We start from the raw sequence: 22,157 nt of genomic DNA on the forward strand, positions 1-22,157 counted from the left end.
TATACCTCAACTTTCTAAAATAAGCTACTCAAATTAACTTTTGACTTCCACACTTAATTATTTTCATGATTTGGGTTCTAATCTCACTTTTAATAGGAGCATTAGCAGAAGTGCCAAGGAAAAAAATATCAGCAACCTGGCTTTGGCCACAATTAAAAGATTTTTTGATGTGGACCATTTTTAGATACCATTGGATAGATTTGCTTCCATAGATGAGAGCAGTGGTGAAAGCAATACATACCAACTTCTCTATTGGCTCTTTCCTTAGATTTTAACATTTGAGACCAAGAATCCGACGGAATTAGCAGAACGTTTGCGCTCTGTTTGTGGGAATCAGAGCAATGCGTATGCCCGCTTGCTGGAATACCGCCTGAATGCCTTGAGAGGACTGTGGAATGCCCAGCGCCAGCTGGCCTTGGAAGAACAGCATGAAAGGGAAAGTTCGGGTGACGAAGAAACTTTGGCCCTGCTCAAACGCCAGGGCTTGTTGCAGCAACCCGAGCAAGCTCCCTTCACATCAAGGATGGGGCTCCTGCTGGTCTTCCCCCTTATTCAGTCCCAGAGTAGAACAGACCCCTCTCTCTGTAACATAACTGCTGAGGTGCTATTGAACTGCCTTCGCGACTGCCAGCCTTTGAGCTTGACCAAGGAGCCTGCTGACTGTCTGAATGGAATCGAAACTTTGCTGTGCTCTTGGCTAGAGGAGACTTCTGACACAGGCCGACACATCCCACATAAGCAAAAAGAAAATGCTGCTGCTGCCCTGGTGGCTTTGGCATGCGCCAGGTAAGGAAAATCAAAGGTGCCAACTGGTGACCTTGTGATGGCTGCTTCCTGGGTTGGGTGAGTGAATAAGAGGCCAAGCGTATTTGTTGGAAGTCTTAACATTCAGAAGTCCTTCTTCGTTTTCAGTATTGAATTTCACAGCCTTGACAATGCATAAGATGCTTCCACCAAAACTTGGTACCAGGAGCTGGAGTTGAAACCCAAGTTCAAGTTTTTGCTTTCTGTTATACCATGAAAACAGCTTAAACAGTTTAAAATGGAGAATCAACACTTGCCATTGTCTACTCACCCTTAGATGGTTACTGTTTTACATCAGGTAGTTAGTAGAGGATGTTGTATCCGTATTTCTCCTGGAAGGACAGTCAAAAAGTATGTAGAGCTTTTAATTTTTTTTCCTGCATGTCTGTAAGGAGTATGTCAGTGAGTGAATGGGTTATTACTCACCTGGACTCAGTCACACAGACTTGGTCACAAATTATATTTCTGGACCTTGACGCTTGGCTCCATCAATTTAACTGAAAGATCTCTCTGTGTGTAGCAAGATTTAATAGTGTACTGTCCTTCATTTGTAAGTTGATGTTACTGATGTACTGTCAATAGGAAATGTGCTTGGAGTTACTTTTCCAGGAGAGGATTTCTTACATTCTCCTGCCCAGTAAACTGTATGATCACTCTCACATATTTGTGAGAAAAAGTTTCACTACCTTTGCTTTCTTCTAACCTAATTGTCTAGGGACCAATTAGGACCACCGTCTGATAGATTAGTGTCACTAATCTCTCTCCCTTCATAATTTTTTCTTTGATTGAGTTATTCCTTTTGTTAGCAAAGAGAATGTGGAAAAGTTCTTCTTGGAGGATTATGAAGTTCCTAGCTATAAGACTCCTTTCCCTATTTTTATGGTTTCAAAGTTGACCTTCAAATGGTTGAATCTGAAGCTATTTTTAAGGCACAATGGCACCAGCATTTATTGTCAGTTTCTTTGCCCTGAGCAAACTGTCATAGCCTAGTTTTAGATCCTTGAAGACTGTGGTTGATTATGGAAATCCTGACATGAGCTTAATTCTGGAGACATTATTGGGTGGTACTGAAATAAGTTTCCCTGTAAAGGCTTTATGTTGGACTGATTTATTTTTTTTGGATATGCAGAAGACAGTTTTGAGCCCTAAATAGATTTGTTATTAATGCAAAAGTCCTACTTTGGGAAATTTTGCTTTTAGATAGTCCTATCTTTAGACAGATTTAGGATGTTTGGAATAATTATCAACTCTTTAGTCTCAGATGTTTTTAATGAACATGGGATCATAAAACTCACTTTTTTATTATGTACCCTAATTTAGTCTGAACCAAGAGAGAGTTATTGAAATCGCTTCATGTACTTGAGATTCCAAATTCCGTTCAGCAGAAACGTTGAAATGAGTGTTTTTTATTTTCTTCTTCTTGGGTGTGTTTTTTGTTTTTGTTTTAGATGGTGCCTACATTATTGCTAATATTGTCACCTTGTTCTGAACTTTATTTACCTCAGTCACGTGCTTTTCAGTGTTAGATCATCTCCTTTAATGAAGTTATTTAGGAGCATATTATTGAACTTTTGAGACTGATGCTCTCAAAGACAGAACAGCATTTCCAAAAAAACATTTTGAAGATGTTCATTCATTTCAACCAACTAACATTTATCAAACATATCTGATGTGCCAGGAACCTTGCTAGGTCTTAGGGAAATAATGACTCATGGTGACTCATGGTCTCTAATCTTACAGTTGAGTGGATTTCATTTTGTCAGTCATTATTGCTCATTTACCATGTGCAAGAGACTCTACTAGGCAGTGCGGATACAGCAGTGAGCAAGGTAAATGGTCCCTAAAATTGCAAGGTTTACATGAGACTGAGAGAGTCAGACAACTAGCAACAAATGCATATGTAAGATAATTTCTGAGAGGGATGTTCACTGTAAGAAGACAAATCAGGATATTTTAATAATAGAGAATGACTTAAGTGGAGGTGGGGGCCAGCATTAGCTAGAGATACCAGGGAAGGCCTTACTGAATAGGAGACATTTGAGCTGAGGCCTAGATGATGAGAGAGAGCCAGCCATGCAAAAAAGCCAGTGACATGGAGTTCCAGGCAAGAGGAGCAGCAAGTGTCACAAATCTGATCCTCTTTCTGTGCTTGGGGTAGGACAGCAAAGTGAGCAGGGTGGCTGGAATGCAATGGTAGAAGGAGAGAGGCAGGAGATGAGAGTCCAGACCGTGTAGGGGCTTAGGAGCCATGGAAGGAGTTTGCATTTTACTATTTATTTATTTATTTAGGCTGTGCCAGGTTTTAGTTGCAGAATGAAGGACGTTTTTAGTTGCAGCATGTAGACATAGTTGCAGCATGCATGTGGGATCTAGTTCCCTGACTAGGGATTGAAGCCGGGCCCCCTGCATTGGGAGCATGGAGTCTTACCCACTGGACCACCAGGGAAGTCCCTAAATTTTACTCTTAAAATCTGAATCTGGCAGCTAATAATATCTTATAGTTGGTTTAATGTTTTAAATGTTCCATTGTGCCTTTGCCCCTTTCTTTTAACCTCGTTGTACCCCAGGGAGGTATCCTTATTGGACAGATGAAGAAGTAAAAACCCACAGGAATTTGGTAACAGGACTGAGACGATGCCGCTGGTGAGTGGCAGAGCCGGGTTTCAGAGCCTGTGGGTCCTGACTCCCAACTTGTGCTTTTATACTGTGTCTGCTGCCTCCCTGCCTTATATGGTTCTTTGGTTTTGATTCTTTGAACACCAGAGATAGTGAAAGGGGCAATTAAAAGGAGGACTTGGGCTTCCCTGGTGGCGCAGTGGTTAAGAATTCGCCTGCCAATGCAGGAGACACGGGTTCGAGCTCTGGTCCGGGAAGATCCCACATGCTGTGGAACAACTAAGCCCGTGTGCCACAACTACTGAAGCCTGTGCGCCTAGAGCCCGTGCTCCCAACGAGAGAACTGACCACAATGAGAAGCCTGCACACCACAACCAAGAGCAGCCCCCGCTTGCTGCAACCAGAGAAAAGCCCACGTGCAGCAACAAAGACCCAACGCAGCCAAAAATAAAAAATAAATAAAATTAAAAAAAAAAGAAAAAGAGGAGAACTCTAGGCCTTCTTGGACCTGTGTTAGGTATTCCATTTCTTTTTGGGGTTTAGGCACATGATACCTAGCAATTAAAGACTTGGCTAAGAGAATAAGGTAGCAATCTGAAGTCAGCCCATCTGATACTGGCGATCATTTAGCTCAGGAAATATTCTTGTGGTGATTTATACTTGGGATCTGGCCAGGTAAGTCTTGTGCATCTTAAAATCACCTTCTTTTAGATCCTGCTGACCAAAGTATAGACTTCCCAGAGCCTCTAGCTTTGGGAACCAAAAGGAAATTGGGTCTTAGTGAGCTCTGCAAGCATTACAGTCACATACTGCACAGCAGGGGGAAGCAGAAGGAACACCTCTCAGCACAAAGTATTAATTATTTGAATGTTTTCCTCTTCAGTCATATTTAATGTGTGAGATGTTTATGTAAAATGGATGAACTTAAAGAGATTAAGAAATTAAGCCTAGAAATACTGCTACACTTTTAAATATAACCTTTTCCTATGAAATATCTCCTTCAGCTAGAGATCAACTTGATGATGAAACAGTATCAGGCATAATAGCCACACATTCTTTGTGCTTGAGCTTTATGTTTTGAACTTTTATGTTAGGGGAACATTATTTACCTTTGCAAATACAAGAAGAATATCATAACTGGCATTGTAAGAATCGCGTCTATTTTGACATTTTGTACAACACATCTACTGATTGGCAGAAGCAGACTCAATTTGGAAGCTCTCCGTGTGGTTAATAAAATTGACATTAACAACATTAACAACCTTATTTTACGTTTCAGTTGTGATGATTTTCTGTTCCTTCCTTTTATTTTTAGGGGGTCATTGAAAACTTTTGTTCATACAGTCCATCTATTACAGAAGCAGACAGATCTAGGGTCCCTGCCTGTAGCCGATGTGCTGTATAGGTAAGTTGTCACTTTGGATCCTCACCCTCCTTCTACACAAGGGAGCCTTGTGCATAAAAGCTCTTTTAATAAGTAAATTGCTAAACTCTTTTTTTTTTTTTATCAATTAATGACTCATTTTTAAATAAGTATGTTATTCTTTTCATCTTAAGTAAGAATTTTGTTTCTTCTTGGAAGGTGTTCCTAGAGCATGTTTTTTTTCATTTTTTAATTTTTGTGGTAAAAAAAATGCAGTAGCTTGTCATGAATTCTTATTGTAGGTTTCAAGATAGTAAGATGTTAAGGTATAAAGAAAAAAGTGAAAGTCATTCATAATCTCACTACTCAAAGATAACCACTCCTAATGTTGTATGTGCTATATGTGTTTCCTAGTTCATACCCCTTTCTCTCCATCCCTCCCCTTCTCTCTATCTCTATCTCAGATATGTATACATGTAAAATATATACATTTTACACACAGCTACAATTTTATTATATTTCCATAAGCACTGCTTCGTAATTTTCTAATTTAAAAATATACGTATTGTTAATGTCTTTTCAGATGTATAGTATTTGTGTAGAACTATTTTAGTTTTCTGCTCTTTGAGATGTTAAGTAGACTTTTATCTTCTTGCTGAAATGGATAGTCTCGGTGTCTTTATGATTCTCTGTTTCCCCTATTTAGGCTGTTGCTTTTGGAAGGGGGACCTGGATCCCCCTCCTGTTTGCTTGGTGGCAAACACATAGTATCATGGGGGTATGAAGACATGTTGCCTGCACCAGATAGCAACACTGGCTCCAGTTCTGAAAATAAAGGTAATGCAAGGGTTTTGGACCTGTGATTGAAATTAAGATATGAAAAGAGTGGTTTTAGATAATTGTGGAAAACGATTTAGATATAACTCTGTATTCCCTTTAATTAAGAGCTCAAGGTTCCTATACAGGGTAATCATTGTCTGCTTTATCAGTAAAAGTATAAAAGCTGATACTCAGTGAGGTAAGAAAATGGATAGGTTTTACTATCGCAAGGGAAAAGGATCATCCATACACTCCTGCCAAGAAGGCATGAATTACTTAAATTCCTAGGTATTTGAATTTGGGCATGGGAGCCTTAAGTCCACGAATAGAGTATCAGGTCTTGTTGCCTGATGCTGTTTCTTTTAGTAATTTATTGTGTGTGTGTTGGTGAACCTCCTGTCCTACAAGCAAAAAAAAAAAAAAAAAAAAAAAGAGATTGTTCAAAGGAGCATGAATTAAGTATCCCCTTTAAATAAAGGGGACTAGATTAAAATGTTTCTACAGTTTTACAGGTATTACATATCTGTTTAGTCTGTGATCTCAGTGAAAATGGCAGAAGGTCTCTGAAATGACCTGCAGTTAACTGACTTACCAGGCCTCTCTTCACTTGGTAGATGTACTGACCGGTGCCGTGGCACACAAAACCCATGTGGCCAGTAGGCTCTTCTTAGAGTCTGTGCATTGCTGCTCCCACCTATGGAGTTGCAGGCTTGCCAAGAGTCTGCCTTGCTTCCAAACCTGTTTGTTATTGTAATTGGTACTTGTGATTATATCATTAAATATTACATAAGTGATAAAATAGGAATTTAAAAAACCCTAGGGAATTATTTACATTTAGAAATGGAAGGCTTTTAGGGCTTCCCTGGTGGCGCAGTGGTTAAGAATCCGCCTGCCAATGCAGGGGACATGGGTTCGAGCCCTGGTCTGGGAAGATCCCACATGCCGCGGAGCAAGTAAGCCCGTGTGCCACCAACTACTGAAGCCCGTGCTCCTAGAGCCCATGTTCTGCAACAAGAGAAACCACCGCAATGAGAAGCCCATGCACCGCAATGAAGAGTAGCCCCCACTCACCGCAACTAGAGAAAGCCTGTGTGCAGCAACGAACACCCAACACAGCCAAAAAAAATTTAAATAAATTAATTTTTTTAAAAAATGGAATGCTTTAGAATGATTCAACAAAGCCAATCTCTAAGAAATTGGTATTCTCTAAGAAATTAGAGTGGGATTCATAGTCTATTCTGCCCACCCCTTCTCACACTTTTGATGGGGACAGCTTTCCTAGGTAACTGTAAGGGAATGGGGTTCAGTCTAAGCAGTGGGCCATCCCCACACCTCTCATCCAGTGCCTGTGCCTTTTCACGGTCCACTGTTTCTTCCAGACAGTCATGTGAAAGTGGTGAGAGGAACAGAGGCAAGACTTCCGGATGTGAGTTACTATCTTCACTGACTCAACTAGAGTCAATAGAAGAAGCAAAAAGCCTCCAATGCCCAAGAAGTTCTTAAACATTATAGGTGGAAATTTATAAATTCATACAAAACCAAAACTCCTTTCTTTACTCTCTCCTTTTACTCCTTTTAGTATCTCCTTTGGAGTAATTTCTTACTGAGGATGATGGTATTAAGCTGATCTGTATGCTTTTCACTCTCTTGTACCTTTGGTTTTGCTCCTGGCTAGAGAATGTTTTTCTTATAAAAATTTAGAAAGTATTCTTATTTAATTTTTAATATGTGGAAACATTCAACATACCCAGATGTTGAAAGCATACTACAGTAAACCCTGTATACCCATCACTCAGCTTCAACAAGTGTCAACTCCGGCCAATCTTGTTTTACTCTGTCACCTTCACTCTCACTTCTTGTCAGATCCATACTCAAAAGGCCTTGGCCTTAATCTAAAGAGTGATGAATAAATGTATATTTATAAGTTTTAAGTTAAAATAAAATGTTTAAGGAATGAAATTAATATTTTGAAAATGATTACCTACTTTTAACTGTTTTCTGAAGAACTAATAGGAACAAGTCTCGGTTATCTTGGATTAGTAGACTGAATTTTTAAGATAACCACATACTTAGTACTAGTTTGAGTGCTATTACACTGGATTTCTTATAATATGGCAAATAGTAGAGAAACTCCACTTAAACATAGTAAGTGGATTGATTTTGAAAATAAAAACAAAGTTTTATTTGTAAGCTCTCTTATTAAGGTAAATTCTCTAGAATATGTTAGTAAACCATTTACTATCATTCAGAGAGATACTATTTGTTTTAAGCTTGGGGAAGATATACCTAAGGGTAAACACACTTGCTCTTTTTAAATAGAAGTGATATTATACTTTCGTGCTGTGTCACTCCAGAAATTTAAATTTAGGATCTCTAGATGGAAAATCCACAAGGAGTAGATTTTAGTTCAATGTATGTCATCAGTCTATCAACATAAAATCATTTGCCATTCATGGGGCCCTGGCTTTGTACCAGAGAGCAGTGTGGGTGTTTACCTATGTTGTCTCATTTAACCATCACAGTAACTCTTGAGGTACATATTATCTTCATCTTACAGATGAAGAAACTGAAGTTCAAAGAGGCCCAAGGTCAACTAATAAGTGCCCCAAACTCTTAAATCTCACACCTTTTTTATTACACAATCCTTAGCGAAAGTATTGTATGCTTAGTCATTTCAGATTGGAGTTAGGAATGTATTTTTGCTATTCAAAAAAAAAAAAAAGAAAGAAAGAAAAAAAATCTTTGGCAGAGACTGAACCAGGTTCTCCTGCTAATAACTATCTGACCTCTTTTCCTGATCTTGGTTTCTAATCCTACATGCATTTTGGAGTTTTGTTTTAGGTGTTCAAGCCATCTTCCCTGGAAGTCACATTGAAGCACTTACTTTATTATTTTTATTTCTGGAAGTACTGTGCAGCTTGCAGGGATCTTAGTTCCCCGACCAGGGATCGAACCTGGGGCCCGGCAGTGAGAGCACTGAGTCCTAACCCACTGGACTGCCAGGGAATTCCCAAGAAGCACTTACTTAAGAAATGGGAGATTATCTCTCATTCAGCCTCCTAATGGCTTTTTCATTCGAAAAAGCACGTTTATAATTTCATTAGAAAAAGCATGTATATAATTTACTTGTGAAAAAACGATTTCAGATGCTGACTTGGGACGCTGTGTCACAGCAGATGGTCTTTACCTGTATACTACTAACTCAGTTGGAAGAGGAGTAAGCAAATTGGGGTCTGGATTACATGGTACTCTCAGGTCAGTTGCATGGAACTTGCTGAATGATTTGGCTGGAACGTTTACCTCATTACCTAAATCTGTGATGAAGACACCGGGGAGTGCGTGCTAACTCCCCATAGACTGACGAGTGACTAAACAAGTCTGAATGACTGGTTTTCTCTTATTGTCACTTTCTCTCTCTGGTTCTGTTAATGCATTTCAGCTTTGTTTTGACTCTATAAAGAGTTTGGTAGCCCTAAAATCATTGTTTCTAGCTTCTAGCCAGAAATTCCTCTGTGATCAGAATTTTTATATTAGTGACTTCTCCATGTTGATAAATGGGTATTTTTCGAGTTAAGTCTTTCTGTTCTTGGATTTGACATTGGATCAGTGGTGATTTTTTTTTTTTTTCAGTTGGGATATAAGATCTATGAATTGCTGCCAAAAGAAACCACAGTTTAAGATCCTTATGTATATTTAATTAGACCGTTTCCCCAACTTTTTCTCCTCTCCAATTTGTTGTGGGAAATTAATATTTGCCATAGTTTGTCAGTCTCAAAGTTAATATAATATGTTTATTCTCCTTCAGATGTTTTGCATACTTAGTCATTGAAAAGAAATTAGGAGGGAAATGTTGTTTTGTCTGTTGTAGCTCATTGCAGGGTTTCAGACATGACCTGGTGACTTAGCCTGTATACCGTTTTTCCCCACAGAGGTTTTGTGTACTGCCGGAATGAGGAGCTGGAACCAGGATGGATTGCTTTTGGCAGTGGCAGTCTTCTCCACCGGCCTGTAACTTTTGACAATAAACCTCACTCTCTTTTCCAGGTCATTGACCAGAATACGCTTCAGGTAAACAGAACACCAAGGCTTTGTGTTTTATCTTTTGGCGACAGTAAGGGAAGTTTGTGACATCATCAGAGGGAATAATAACACAGTTGATATAGTTTCCTGCCGGAGTGACATCCTTTTAACTGTCATCGTTTGGGTATTCTGTTTTTTCTCTAATGTCTTAAGTTTTCCCACATGATCTGAGTGAATGTGCTCTCTAGGAGTTACTAAGGCCAACAAACTTTTTTTAGGATTAAAAAAATTTTAGAGAGTCAAAGATGGTATAAATCGCAGCTTTTTTTTTTTTTTTTTTTAACTAGATCTATTTTGGGAAGGCATTATTTCCCTATTCAACTTGTTCTAAACAGTCTTTCTGTGGGAATGGGAGCTTTGAAATGAGTTTAGATAAAATCATTGTGCGCTTGGGATTGAGCTCATCCTTGGTGCTCTTAAAGCACTCTGTTATGGCACTTGCTATATTATACTGAAATCGCCTGCTGTTGTGTCGAACTCCTCCCCAAGACCACACACACACCTTTAGGTCAGGACCCTGTCTTACTCATCTTTGTGTCCTTAGAATGTAGCACATTTGATTGATAATTGATAATAACAGTGTCTCTCTTTGCCAGGCTGTGGGTTTGGCAGTTTACATACACTTCCTCTCCTTATCTGTGAGGTGTGACTATGGCAGTTTCATCTTACAGTTAAGGCACCTGAGGCTAGGCACGTTGTAAGCACTCAGTAAGTGTTTGTCCTTCAATGAAGGAGTGAGGTTAGGTTAAGTATCTTGCCACACAATAATGGCAGCATGAGAACTTGAACCCATCTGCTCTAGAGTTTGAGCTCTTTATGCTACAACTTTCTGCCTTTCAACCAAAGTCAAACTGAACGGTTAGAGTTACTATCTGTGGAGTGAGTGCCCTGAGAGTAGTCACATCCAGGACTTAAGTGGGATGTTACATCTGTTCTTGTCTGTCACTCAACTGTGCCTTTCCTGGAGAACAGTCTTGCTCACCTTTGCATCTGCAGAGCACATAGGAGGTGCTCAAAAATTGTTTTTTTAAAAAAATTTTATTTATTTTATTTTTGTCTGTGTTGGGTTTTTGTTGCTGCGCGCGGGCTTTCTCTAGCTGTGGCGAAGGGGAGCTACTCTTCCTTGCGGAGCGCGGGCTTCTCATTGCAGTGGCTTCTCTTGTTGCGGAGCACGGGCTCTAGATGCGCAGGCTTCAGTAGTTGCAGCATGCGGGCTTGGTAGTTGTGGCTCACGGGCTTTAGAGCGCAGGCTCAGTAGTTGTGGCGCATGGGCTTAGCTGCTCCGCGGTATGTGGGATCTTCCTGGACCAGGGCTCGAACCTGTGTCCCCTGCGCTGGCAGGCGGATTCTTAACCACTGCACCACAATGGAAGCCCTCAAAAATTGTTAGATGAATAAAATAACAAATAGATGCCAAATTAACTTCATATTTTATCAGTAATGCAGATAGATGAGAACATTGCCTGTTCTCATTTGAACAGGCAATTTGAAATAGCCTGGGGACTTAAACAGAAGTTAAATCTTGGAACCTGGTTTACATTTGAAGTAATGTCAGTATCCTCTGTGTTTTTGCAAAAACTTTGTTGCCCAAGAAACAGTGTTCTCACTAACTAGATAGGTGCATTGGAACAATTTGTGGGTAGCTTAAGCCATTCAGTAGCTGTCAACTTTCTAGATTTCTTGACATTACAGATTTCAAAGTGTGGTTATAGCAACTAAATGACTTTTTAAACTTTTGAGGTAGCAAAAACAAGTCTGGAAAAAAGTTCATATGAAATGAGTTCAGGGGTCTAAAGTAACCTTAGGAAAACTAGTGACCCACCCAAAGAGGTGGAGTAACTGAAGGTCATTCTTACTGTCTCCTAAAGGCACCTGACCTTCTCTAATTATTTTTATTTGGGGATTTTCAATTCTGTTTCTATTCTTGGATTTTTTTTTTTTTTTTTAAACCTAGTCAGCAGTTCTCTTGATTCTCATTTTCTCTTATTTTAAGTGCTTTTCTCTGGCAGTAAAAATTAGTATATAACTGCACATTTAATATGAAATATGCAGAACTTATTCATTACACTGAAACTGAAAGATGTTTAGTATTAGAAACACATGCTTCATGTCTAATACAGAGAATGGGTGTTTGTCTTTTTCCTCCTGCTGATCGTGGTGAATTTCAGTAAGCCCTCATGTGCTAAGTTAGGATCTGTGTGTACCTTCATCTCTTTACTCCTTCTCCCTCTTCTCTGCTTTCCCTTTTGTTTTTTTCTCACCTTTGCTTTTTTCCTTCCTTCCATAATTATTAATTTCTGAGTTAGACTCTGAATTAGGTGCTGGGAATATAAAGGTGAATAAGATATGGTTCCTGTCCTTTAAATATACTTAAGCCTTAAATTTATATACTAAGGGAATTTCAGAAAGTACTGTTTCTCTAAAACTTTGGTTTTTTCTTTTTTTTAACATCTTTATTGGAGTATAATTGCTTTACAGTGTTGTGTTAGTTTTTGCTGTATAACAAAGTGAATCAGCTATATGTATACATATATCCCCATATCCCCTAAAAAACTTTGTTTTTAATAAATGTTTGATTAAACACATATGCATAGCAGATTCAAAGTGTTTAGTAATACTTTTTCCTATTAAAATTGTAATTTGAATTAATCTCAGGAATCTTTTAATCTATTGCATGGCCCATTGTATGAACTCTTATATTTCTGTCATATAATTTTCATATATTATTCTTAGAGATAAATGTCAGTTTTATTTTGACCAGGAGGCCTATTGAATTCTCTCCTTGGACTTAATGGCATTAATGATGAACTGATAGAATCAGAATTTACATGTCACACTAATGAAGTTTTCCTCCCTTTCATGTCCAGGTGTGCCAGATGGTGCCAACGCCAGCCAATCACCTCCCTGTGGGCAGCACTATGAGCACCGTGCACCTTTCTTCAGATGGTACTTACTTCTATTGGATCTGGTCTCCTGCCAGTCTGAATGAGAAAACACCTAAGGGACATTCTGTCTTCATGGACATTTTTGAACTTGTGGTAAGTTTCACTTTCTCATTTTATGTCTTTGCAGAGACATTTTTTACTTGCTTTCTTTTTATAATTGGTTTACAAAGGACCTAAGAAACTTGGAGTACTTGTACAGTGTGTTCACTCTTGCCTCAAAATTGACTTCTCTCTTGGATGTCTTTGAAGATTTCTTTGTTTGGAGTTGTATGACACAAATAAAGGCAAGGTTTTTGAAGGTTAATCTAGCAACAGAGTGGAGATAAGGATAGTTAATGTGTAGACAGTGGGCTTTTAAGTAGAAATGCTCATAAGCTTGTTGGAAATTTGGAACTGAAAATTGCACCAGCAAGATTGGGTCTACAGATGGATATTGGGAGTCCCCAAGAGAGATGACAGTTGATATTGTGAGAAGGCCGTCATTCATTCATTCATTAGATATCGGCTAAGTATCTACTGAGAACCAGGCATGGTGGTATCTAGGTGGTGGGAATACAGTGATGGGCAAGGGGGACAGGACCCTTGCTCAAATGGAGCTTGAATTTTGGCTGGTGGGTGGGTTGAGTTGTGGCGGTGGTGGAGAGACAAAACATTAACCATAAGTGAACAGATATGTGGACAACATAATTTGAGGTAGTGAAGGAAAAGTGGTAGCTAACCAGGTGAAGAAGTTGGGGAATAGGGAGGAAAGAACATGGTAGGAAAGGGAGACCACAAATGGAAAAGCTCTGTGGAGGGAGCGAGCATGTGTTTTATGGGAAATGACAGCGGGCCAGAGTGCTTGAGTGCAGAGAGAAGAGCTTGGGGCAAGGAGAGACTGGAAACCATGATGGTCCAGATCTGCACTGTCTAATATAATAGCTAGTAGCCACATGTGGCTATTTAAATTAATCAGAATTAAATACAATTAAAACTTTAGTTGCTCAGTTGCATTAGCCACGTTTCAAGTCCTCAGTAGCCACATGTGGCAGGCTAGTGGCTACCATGTTGAACATCAAAGATAGAGAACATTTCCATCATTGAAGAAAGGTCTGTTGGACAGCACTGGTCTAGATAATATTTGTAGAGACTTGTAAAGAAAAAATTGCCCCAAGCCAGGTCTGTGACAAAACCTTTTTACATAATGTAATTTACAGCCTCCTTCTGGGAAGAAATTAGCATTCCTGAAGGAAAAAAAAAAAAAACACTGAAGCAATTTCTGATAAACTTTAATGGGGTTAAAACTTGTTCTGGGAAAGAAGTCATCCATCCTGCCAGTTAACTGTCAGTCTAGTAACCTTTAACTGTACATTCTTTTTTTTTTTTTCTATCTAGTTTCTCAAATCATTATCTTTTCTTATAAAACGTCTTAGCCAGAGTGAGTCTTTGAATTGATCTGCTAGAGACTGTACTACTAGAAGATGTGTTCATAATTAAATTGTTAGAAATGCCTTTTTTAAAAAGTTGTTTTTAAACAGACCTAATGAGCTAGTTAAAAGATTTAGGTCTTTGTCCTAAGAATAATGGGAAAACATCAAAGAATTCCCCTTTCCCTTATATGCTTTTGTTAAATTAAAAAATATCTATATCAAAGAAAAACCTGTACATGGATTAAAACGTGAGGTAGCACATCTAGGCTCATAATGAAAAGTGAGAGTCTCTTGCCCCATCCCAACATGTTCCTTATAGACAGTTACTTTAATGGTGTCAGCTTTTCCTTCTTCTGGTGGCTACTTTCATATTTCTAAGTAAAAGGCTTATATTGCTGTTTCTTGGTTTACTAACCCTATATATTGTGTGTGTGTGTGTGTGTGTGTGTGTGTATTTTGTTTTTCTTGTTTTTTGCTGTGATAGATGAGCATTTGGCTCAGTTCATCCCCTTTCTTTCCTCCTTCTTCCTAATGTATTTATTTCATTCATTTTAATTCCTCTTTGGAGGAGAATATCTTTGTAACTTATAGTTAAACTTTTATTACTTGTTCCTCAGCTCTAGGTAGTATCTCTTGTCCCCCAACCTTAGAAGATGGAGATAGTAGTGTCCCTTCCTGTCCTTCAGTGTGGGCAAAGCCAAAACTAAAAGTATATGTTCAGGGGAATTCCAAGAGAAAGAGATGATTCACCTGCCCCCAACCTTAGAGAGTCTTAAGAATTGGCAGCATAAGGTGTGATACAGAGCCATTGTGAGACAGGGGTATAGACTGAAGTTTGCAAAAGGAACTGTCATCCCCCTTCCTGGTGCACACAACATTTTTGCTCAGATGCCGGCTGCCCCGGCAAAAGTCTAGATGTTTATTGTCTGAAGAAACCAAACCAAACCTGGAAAAAAAGATCCCAATATACTGACATTGTGGTTCATCTAAGGAAAAGACTTGCTGCCCCGGTGAATCACCCACAAGTGATGCCTTCCAGTAAGCAAGCCTCAACCATGTGCATAGTATTCCTGACTAGTGCTGAACTGTTAAAGACAGGCACAAAAAAACCCCAAACAAACAAAACCCAAAACTTTGGAGAGGTATGAGTGTGGAGGGGAGAGGAATAGATTAAAAAAGGTTGGCAAAATAGTGATAATTATTGAAGCCAGGTGATGGGTACATGGGGAGCTCATTATACTGTTCTTTCTTCTTTTGTGTACATTTATAAATTGCCCAAATAAAATGTTCTTTAAAAAAATTTAAAGCACACCATTGAGAATCTCTAGACAAATAAGGAAAGTCTCCAGTTTGGAAACTAAAAATAAGAAAAAGAAATCAGGAAAACAGCTAATAGAGTAAAGTAAAACTTCATAAGCACTTACTACTCTGTGAGATATGAGAAGGTATTGTATTCATAAAGCAGAACAGGATGTCATGAAAAAAGAACTATCAGAGGGCTTCCCTGGTGGTGCAGTGGTTGAGAGTCCGCCTGCCGATGCAGGGGACGTGGGTTCGTGCCCCGGTCCGGGAAGATCCCACATGCCGCGGAGTGGCTGGGCCCGTGAGCCATGGCTGCTGAGCCTGCGCATCCGGAGCCTGTGCTCCGCAACAGGAGAGGCCACAACAGCGAGAGGCCCACGTACTGCTGAAAAAAAAAAAAAGAACTATCAGAATGAAAAAGAGCTCCTGGGAATTTAAAACTCTGATTGTCAAAGTTTGAAGATTAATAAAAGGATTAAAGATAAGAAATCTCCTAGAAGGTAGGACAAATAAAGAACAGTAAATATGAGATGATAAAAGACATAAAGGAGTAATCCATCTAAAGTCTTGGTAACAGGAGTTCCAAAAAGAGAACAGAAAATAAAGAGGAAGATATGATCAAAGAAATAATAGAAGAAAAATGTCAGATTGAAGGACACTGGTGTCCAGATTAAAAGGTATCCGGCACAGTGAATGAAAAATGTGCATACTGTGGTACATCATCTTGAAATTTCAGATTATCAGGAACAAAGAGGATTCTAAAGCTTCTAGAAATAAAATAAAATCATGTACAAATAATGAAGAATAAGAAAAGCACCAGGCTGTTCAGTAGCGTTACTGGATGTGAAAATGGGGCAGTACTTTCAAAATTCTGAGGGAAATCAATTTCTAACCCAGAAGTCAGTAGTCAAAGTATCAATCAGTTGTAAAGACAACATAAAAATATTTTTAGACATATAGATATACAATCAAAAGCCCATCCCTGACCTGGAGGAAATAGAACAACTAAAAGCCTCTGTCAGTGGCATGGAATAAAAAGTTGGGGAGGAAGGAGCCTGCTCTAGATTAAAAGAACAACCTTTGAGTCACTTTTGGAGTCTGAATCAATCAAACCAATTGTAGAAAAAAAAATTTGGTGACAATTTGGAATTTGAATATAAAATGAGTATTAGAGGAAACCAAGGGGTTTCTTCTTCTTCTTCTTCTTTTTTTTTTTTTTTTTTTTTTTTTTTGGCGGTACGCGGGCCTCTCACTGTTGTGGCCTCTCCCGTTGCGGAGCACAGGCTCCGGACGCGCAGGCTCAGCAGCCATGGCTCACGGGCCCAGCTGCTCTGCGGCATGTGGGATCTTCCTGGACCAGGGCATGAACCCGTGTCCCCTGCATCGGCAGGCGGACTCTCAACCACTGTGCCACCAGGGAAGCCCTATTCTTGTTTTTAAAGTATGATAATGGCATTGTGATTATATAAGAAAATGTCCATATTTTTAGAGATGTGTAGTGAAGTATTCAGAAGCGGAATTACATGATGTCTAGGACATGCTTTATTTATTTTTAAAAATTTTTACTGGAGTATAGTCGATTTACAGTGTTGTGTTAGTTTCAGGTGTACAGCAAAGTGAATCAGTTATACATATACATATATCCACTCTTTTTTAGATTCTTTTCCCATATAGGCCATTACAGAGTATTGAGTAGAGTTCCCTGTGCTATACAGTAGGTCCTTATTAGTTATCTATTTTATATATAGTAGTGTGTGTATGTCAGTCCCAAGTCTGGGATATGCTTTAAAATGCTTGAGCAAAAAGAGATGGGTGGGTTAAACAGATTTGGCCGTATCTGGTTAATAGTTGAATCTGGATGATGGATATATGGAGGTTCACTATACTATTCACTGTTTTTGCATTTTTGAAAATTTTCATCATAAGATGAAAAATTCTTACGCATCACCGGCCACTAGTTTAGCAAATTCTAAAATGCTGACTTGGGGGACTTGGTGGTCCAGTGGTTAAGACTTAGCCTTTCAGTGCAGGGGGTGCGGGTTCAGTCCCTGGTCAGGGAGCTAAGATCCCACATGCTTTGCGGCCACAAAACCAAAAACATAAAAAAGAAGCAATGTTGTAACAAATTCCGTAAAAGACTTTTAAAAAATGGCCCACGTCAAAAAATATATTTAAAAAATAAAATAAAATGCTGACTTGGGAAGGTAAACATAGGTATCTATCTGGCTTTCTGCCTATGGTACTTTCACAGAAGGGAACACTGTGTAGCCATTAAAAAGCATGGGGCAGATCTGCATCGATTGAAGTAGATTAATTTCCAAGTTATATTGTTTAGTACAAAAAGCTAGGTTCAGAGCACTGTGTATAATCACTGCCTGCTGTGTGATAAAAGTTGTGGCTGGCGGGGAGGCGTGGATTTTCTCTGGAATTGTCCTTCTCCTATGATAACAGCTCTCCTCTCTCAGTGGGTCACTCACCACAGCGTACAAATACATGAGAGGATATCCAGCCTTGAAAAATCAAAACCAGCTCCCTTGACCCACACCCACCTCCACTCCCCTATTCTTTGGCTCCCATTTACAGCAATATGCTTAAAAGAGTTTATTTTTACTGTTCTGTGTTCTTTCCTCCCATTCTTTCTTGAACCTGCTCCAGTCAGTCTTGTATCCTCATCACACCACCAAAACAGCTCTTCCCGAGTTCATCAGGGACTTCCACGATAGTCAATTCAAGGGCAACTCAGTTTTCTTTTTACTTGACCTTTTAGCAGTATTTAACGTGGCTTCATCCCCTCCACCATTTTTGAAAAGGTTTTCACTTGGACTTTGGGACACCCATAGGACTTCTCCTGTCACTGGTTGTTCCTGCCCAGCCTGTCTTCCCTACCTCTCAACAGTCACGGGCACCAGGACCTATTTCCAGGACCCTTTCTCTCTACTCTATCTGCTCTTACTCCCTTGTTGATCTCATCCTATCTTGTAGCTTGAAACACATTTCTATACAGATAATGCTCAAATTTGCTCCTCAGCCAAAGCCTGTCCCTGAAGCTCTAGATGCATATTGATGTGGGTGGGTGTTTGTATATGCACAGAATATGAGACTTTTCCGGTTGGAAGTCTGATAGTTCCCTCACGCTAAACATGGCCTCTACCAGACTCATGATTTTACTCCAGACCTGCTTCTCCTGCAGGCTTTCCCATTTCAGTTCATGGCATCTGTGTCCTTTCAGTGCTGCCCAAAGACCTTGGTGTCCCTCTCTATTCCTCTTTCTTCCTTCCCAAATTCCATGTCCAGTCATCATATGCTGTCTGCTTTACCTTCAGAGTGTCTCCCAAATCCCATTCACCTCTGTAAAGGTACTGTGTGATTTGGGCCCCCTCTCACCCCACTCTAGCCACACCTGGTCTCCTTGCTGACATACAAACACACTGAATGTGCTCCCCCCTCTGGACCTTTGTGCTGGGCTGTCATTGCACAGATAACCAGATGGCTTGTTCTCACTTATTTTAGGTCTCTGCTCAAATATCACCTTATCAGAAAGACCTTTCTGACCATTCTTTATAAATTATTTTATGTAAAATATAATCCTGTCCCTCCTTATCCCTTTTACCTTGCTTTTTCTTTGTGGCTCTTATTACTGCCAGTTTATTTGCTCATTTATTGACTGTCTCCCTTGCCTAGAATGTCAGCTCTAGGGCAGGGATTTTGTTCTCTTTTGTTGACTGCTGTGTCCCCAGCACCTAGAACAATGTGCCTGGCACACAATAGGTGATTACTAGATACTTGTTGAATGAGTGGAAGCATCACAAGAAACTGGAAACATTAGTTGCGTCTGAGGAGGGAACATAGTGGGGAAGACATTGCTTTCCACCGTTCATCTTTCTATGTGTTTTAAAAGTTTAAAAAGGGGCTATAAAAAATTAAATTTGGGGGACTTCCCTGGCAGTCTAGTGGTTAAGACTTCGGTTTCCAATGCAGGGGATGCGGGTTCGATCCCTGGTCGGGGAGCTAAGATCCTACATGCCTTCGTGACCAGAAAACCAAAACATAAAACAGAAGCAATATTGTAACAAATTCAATAAAGACTTTAAAAAAATTAAATTTTTATAAAGTTTTATAAATTTTTATAAGAAGGAGAACTTGGTTATTAACAGCATTGAATTCTGTTCAGAAGTCAAGATTGAGCCTGAAAGAGGTCTTTTGAATGGAGAATATGGAGGCTATTGGCGGTAGCCTTAGCAAGAGCTGTTGGGGAGGGTAAGGGGTGGAAGCCAGATGGAGCTGGCTGAGAAGTGAGGTGGAAAAGATGGTGGTGAAGAATAGATCATTCTCTCCAGACGTTTGCAATGAAAAAAGGAGAGAAATCAGCGGGGAGTTAGTGGATTAGACTGTGGGGACATGGAAGTATTTTTAACTTTGCTTTTTAAACCTTAAATTATTATTATTATTTCTTTTACATCTTTATTGGAGTATAATTGCTTTACAACGGTGTGTTAGTTTCTGCTTTATAACAAAGTGAATCAGTTATACATATACATATGTTCCCATATCTCTTCCCTCTTGAGTCTCCCTCCCTCCCACCCTCCCTATCCCACCCCTCCAGGCGGTCACAAAGCACCGAGCTGATCTCCCTGTGCTATGCGGCTGCTTCCCACTAGCTATCTACCTTACGTTTGGTAGTGTATATATGCCTTCCCCCTCCCCATATCCTCAAGTCTGTTCTCCAGTAGGTCTCTGTCTTTATTCCTGTTTTACCCCTAGGTTCTTCATAACATTTTTTTTTCTTAAATTCCATATATATGTGTTAGCATACGGTATTTGTCCTTCTCTTTCTGACTTACTTCACTCTGTATGACAGACTCTAGGTCTATCCACCTCATTACAAATAGCTCAATTTCGTTTCTTTTTATGGCTGAGTAATATTCCATTGTATATATGTGCCACATCTTCTTTATCCATTCATCCGACGACGGGCACTTAGGTTGTTTCCATCTCCGGGCTATTGTAAATAGAGCTGCAATGAACATTTTGGTACATGACTCTTTCTGAATTCTGGTTTCCTCAGGGTATATACCTAGTAGTGGGATTGCTGGGTCATATGGTAGTTCTATTTGTAGTTTTTTAAGGGTAAGGAACCTCCATACTGTTCTTCATAGTGGCTGTACCAATTCCCACCAGCAGTGCAAGAGGGTTCCCTTTTCTCCACACCGTCTCCAGCATTTATTGCTTCTAGATTTTTTGATGATGGCCATTCTGACTGGTGTGAGATGATATCTCATTGTAGTTTTGATTTGCATTTCTCTAATGATTAATGATGTTGAGCATTCTTTCATGTGTTTGTTGGCAGTCTGTATATCTTCTTTGGAGAAATGTCTATTTAGGTCTTCTGCCCATTTTTGGATTGGGTTGTTTGTTTTTTTGTTATTGAGCTGCATGAGCTGCTTATAAATTTTGGAGATTAATCCTTTGACAGTTGCTTCATTTGCAAATATTTTCTCCCATTCTGAGGGTTGTCTTTTGGTCTTGTTTATGGTTTCCTTTGCTGTGCAAAAGCTTTGAAGTTTCATTAGGTCCCATTTGTTTATTTTTGTTTTTATTTCCATTTCTCTAGGGGGTGTGTCAAAAAGGATCTTGCTGTGATTTATGTCATAGAGTGTTCATGTGTTCATAGAGGTCCATCTCCCCCTTCACCTGATGGGTTTATTATTTCCTTTAAATTATGATCTGGCTGACTGAGATGCCCTTCATTCATCCTTCCTGTGTTAATCCAGTGCCTTGTCTGGGTAGCACGGTAATAAGCCTTTGTTTTCAAGGTGCTTACGTTAGAGTGTGGGGAATGAGTAAGAAAGGAAACAACAAGAACAAAATAATTTCAGCAAGTGATAAATGGTGGGGAGAAAATAAAACAGGATAATGCGATAGAGAGTGAGGGGGCGTGGAGGTGGGGAGCTGCTCCAGTTTGCCTGGCAGATAGGGCCATTCTGAGGAAGGACATTTGAACTGAGACGATAATGATGAGAAGCAGCCATCCATCCTGCCAGAGAGGGCAACCAACCATCCCCGTTGGCCTGGGCCTGAGAGATTTCCTGGGACATGGGACTTTCAGTGCTAAAACCGGGACCGTCTCGGGCAAACCAGAACTAGTCCAGTCCAGGAAGAGGGATCAGCAAGTACAGGCCTAGCGTACAGGCATTTTGGAGGGGCGACAGAAGGCAGTGCGGCTGAAAGTGTGGTGAGAAAGGGGGAGCAGAGGCAGACCAGCTGGGGAGGTCAGTGGATGTTGGACCCTGTGGACCTTACCAGTAGGTTGGATTTTATTATAAGTGTGTTGGGAAGCTGCTGCAGGGTTTCAAACAGGGAAGGAGACGGTTTTATTTACATTTGTAAATAAATCATTGACTGGTGTGTGGAGAGTAAAGCATACGGGGTCAAAGTGGAAATGGGGAGACCAATTGAGAGGCTGGATGGTCATCGGGCTTGAGGTGCTTGGGCCAGGAAGACAGCCAGAGGGAAGCTTCTCATCGTTACTAACTCTGTGCTGCTTCTTACAACTCCCAGGCTCTTTCCCTGCTTTCTAAATCAGTAGTAGCTTTTTCATCCCAAAGAGCTTCTTAGCTAAGTACAGAGGTTCCCAGATTTACCACTTGGGCACCAAAGCCCAGTCCTCCTTGCTTCTCACAGGCGCTTTATCAGGTTTTCTTTTCAGTATTTTCAAAGTGCTTGAACACAATGATATAATTTTTTTTCTTAAGTTATCTGTTGTTTTTCTCATAGGGCTAGTGTGGGTAATGCTTTTTTTTTTTTTTTTTTTTTTTTTTG

General features: G+C 39.8%; 1 protein-coding gene across 1 annotated transcript in view; it reads left to right on the forward strand.

Moving 5' to 3' along the window:
- The first annotated feature begins 523 nt into the window (after positions 1–523).
- The window catches only part of HECTD4 (HECT domain E3 ubiquitin protein ligase 4), a 145,512-nt gene continuing 123,878 nt past the window's right edge, over positions 524–22,157 (forward strand). The window contains 6 exon segments of the mRNA XM_007468587.1: positions 524–786; positions 4,736–4,825; positions 5,490–5,620; positions 8,749–8,857; positions 9,532–9,670; positions 12,550–12,720. Coding sequence (XP_007468649.1) covers positions 524–786; positions 4,736–4,825; positions 5,490–5,620; positions 8,749–8,857; positions 9,532–9,670; positions 12,550–12,720 — 903 coding nt within the window.

The sequence above is a fragment of the Lipotes vexillifer genome, unplaced genomic scaffold (assembly GCF_000442215.2).
Source record: "Lipotes vexillifer unplaced genomic scaffold, Lipotes_vexillifer_v1.1 scaffold573, whole genome shotgun sequence".
In the NCBI taxonomy this organism is placed as follows: Eukaryota; Metazoa; Chordata; class Mammalia; order Artiodactyla; family Lipotidae; genus Lipotes; species Lipotes vexillifer.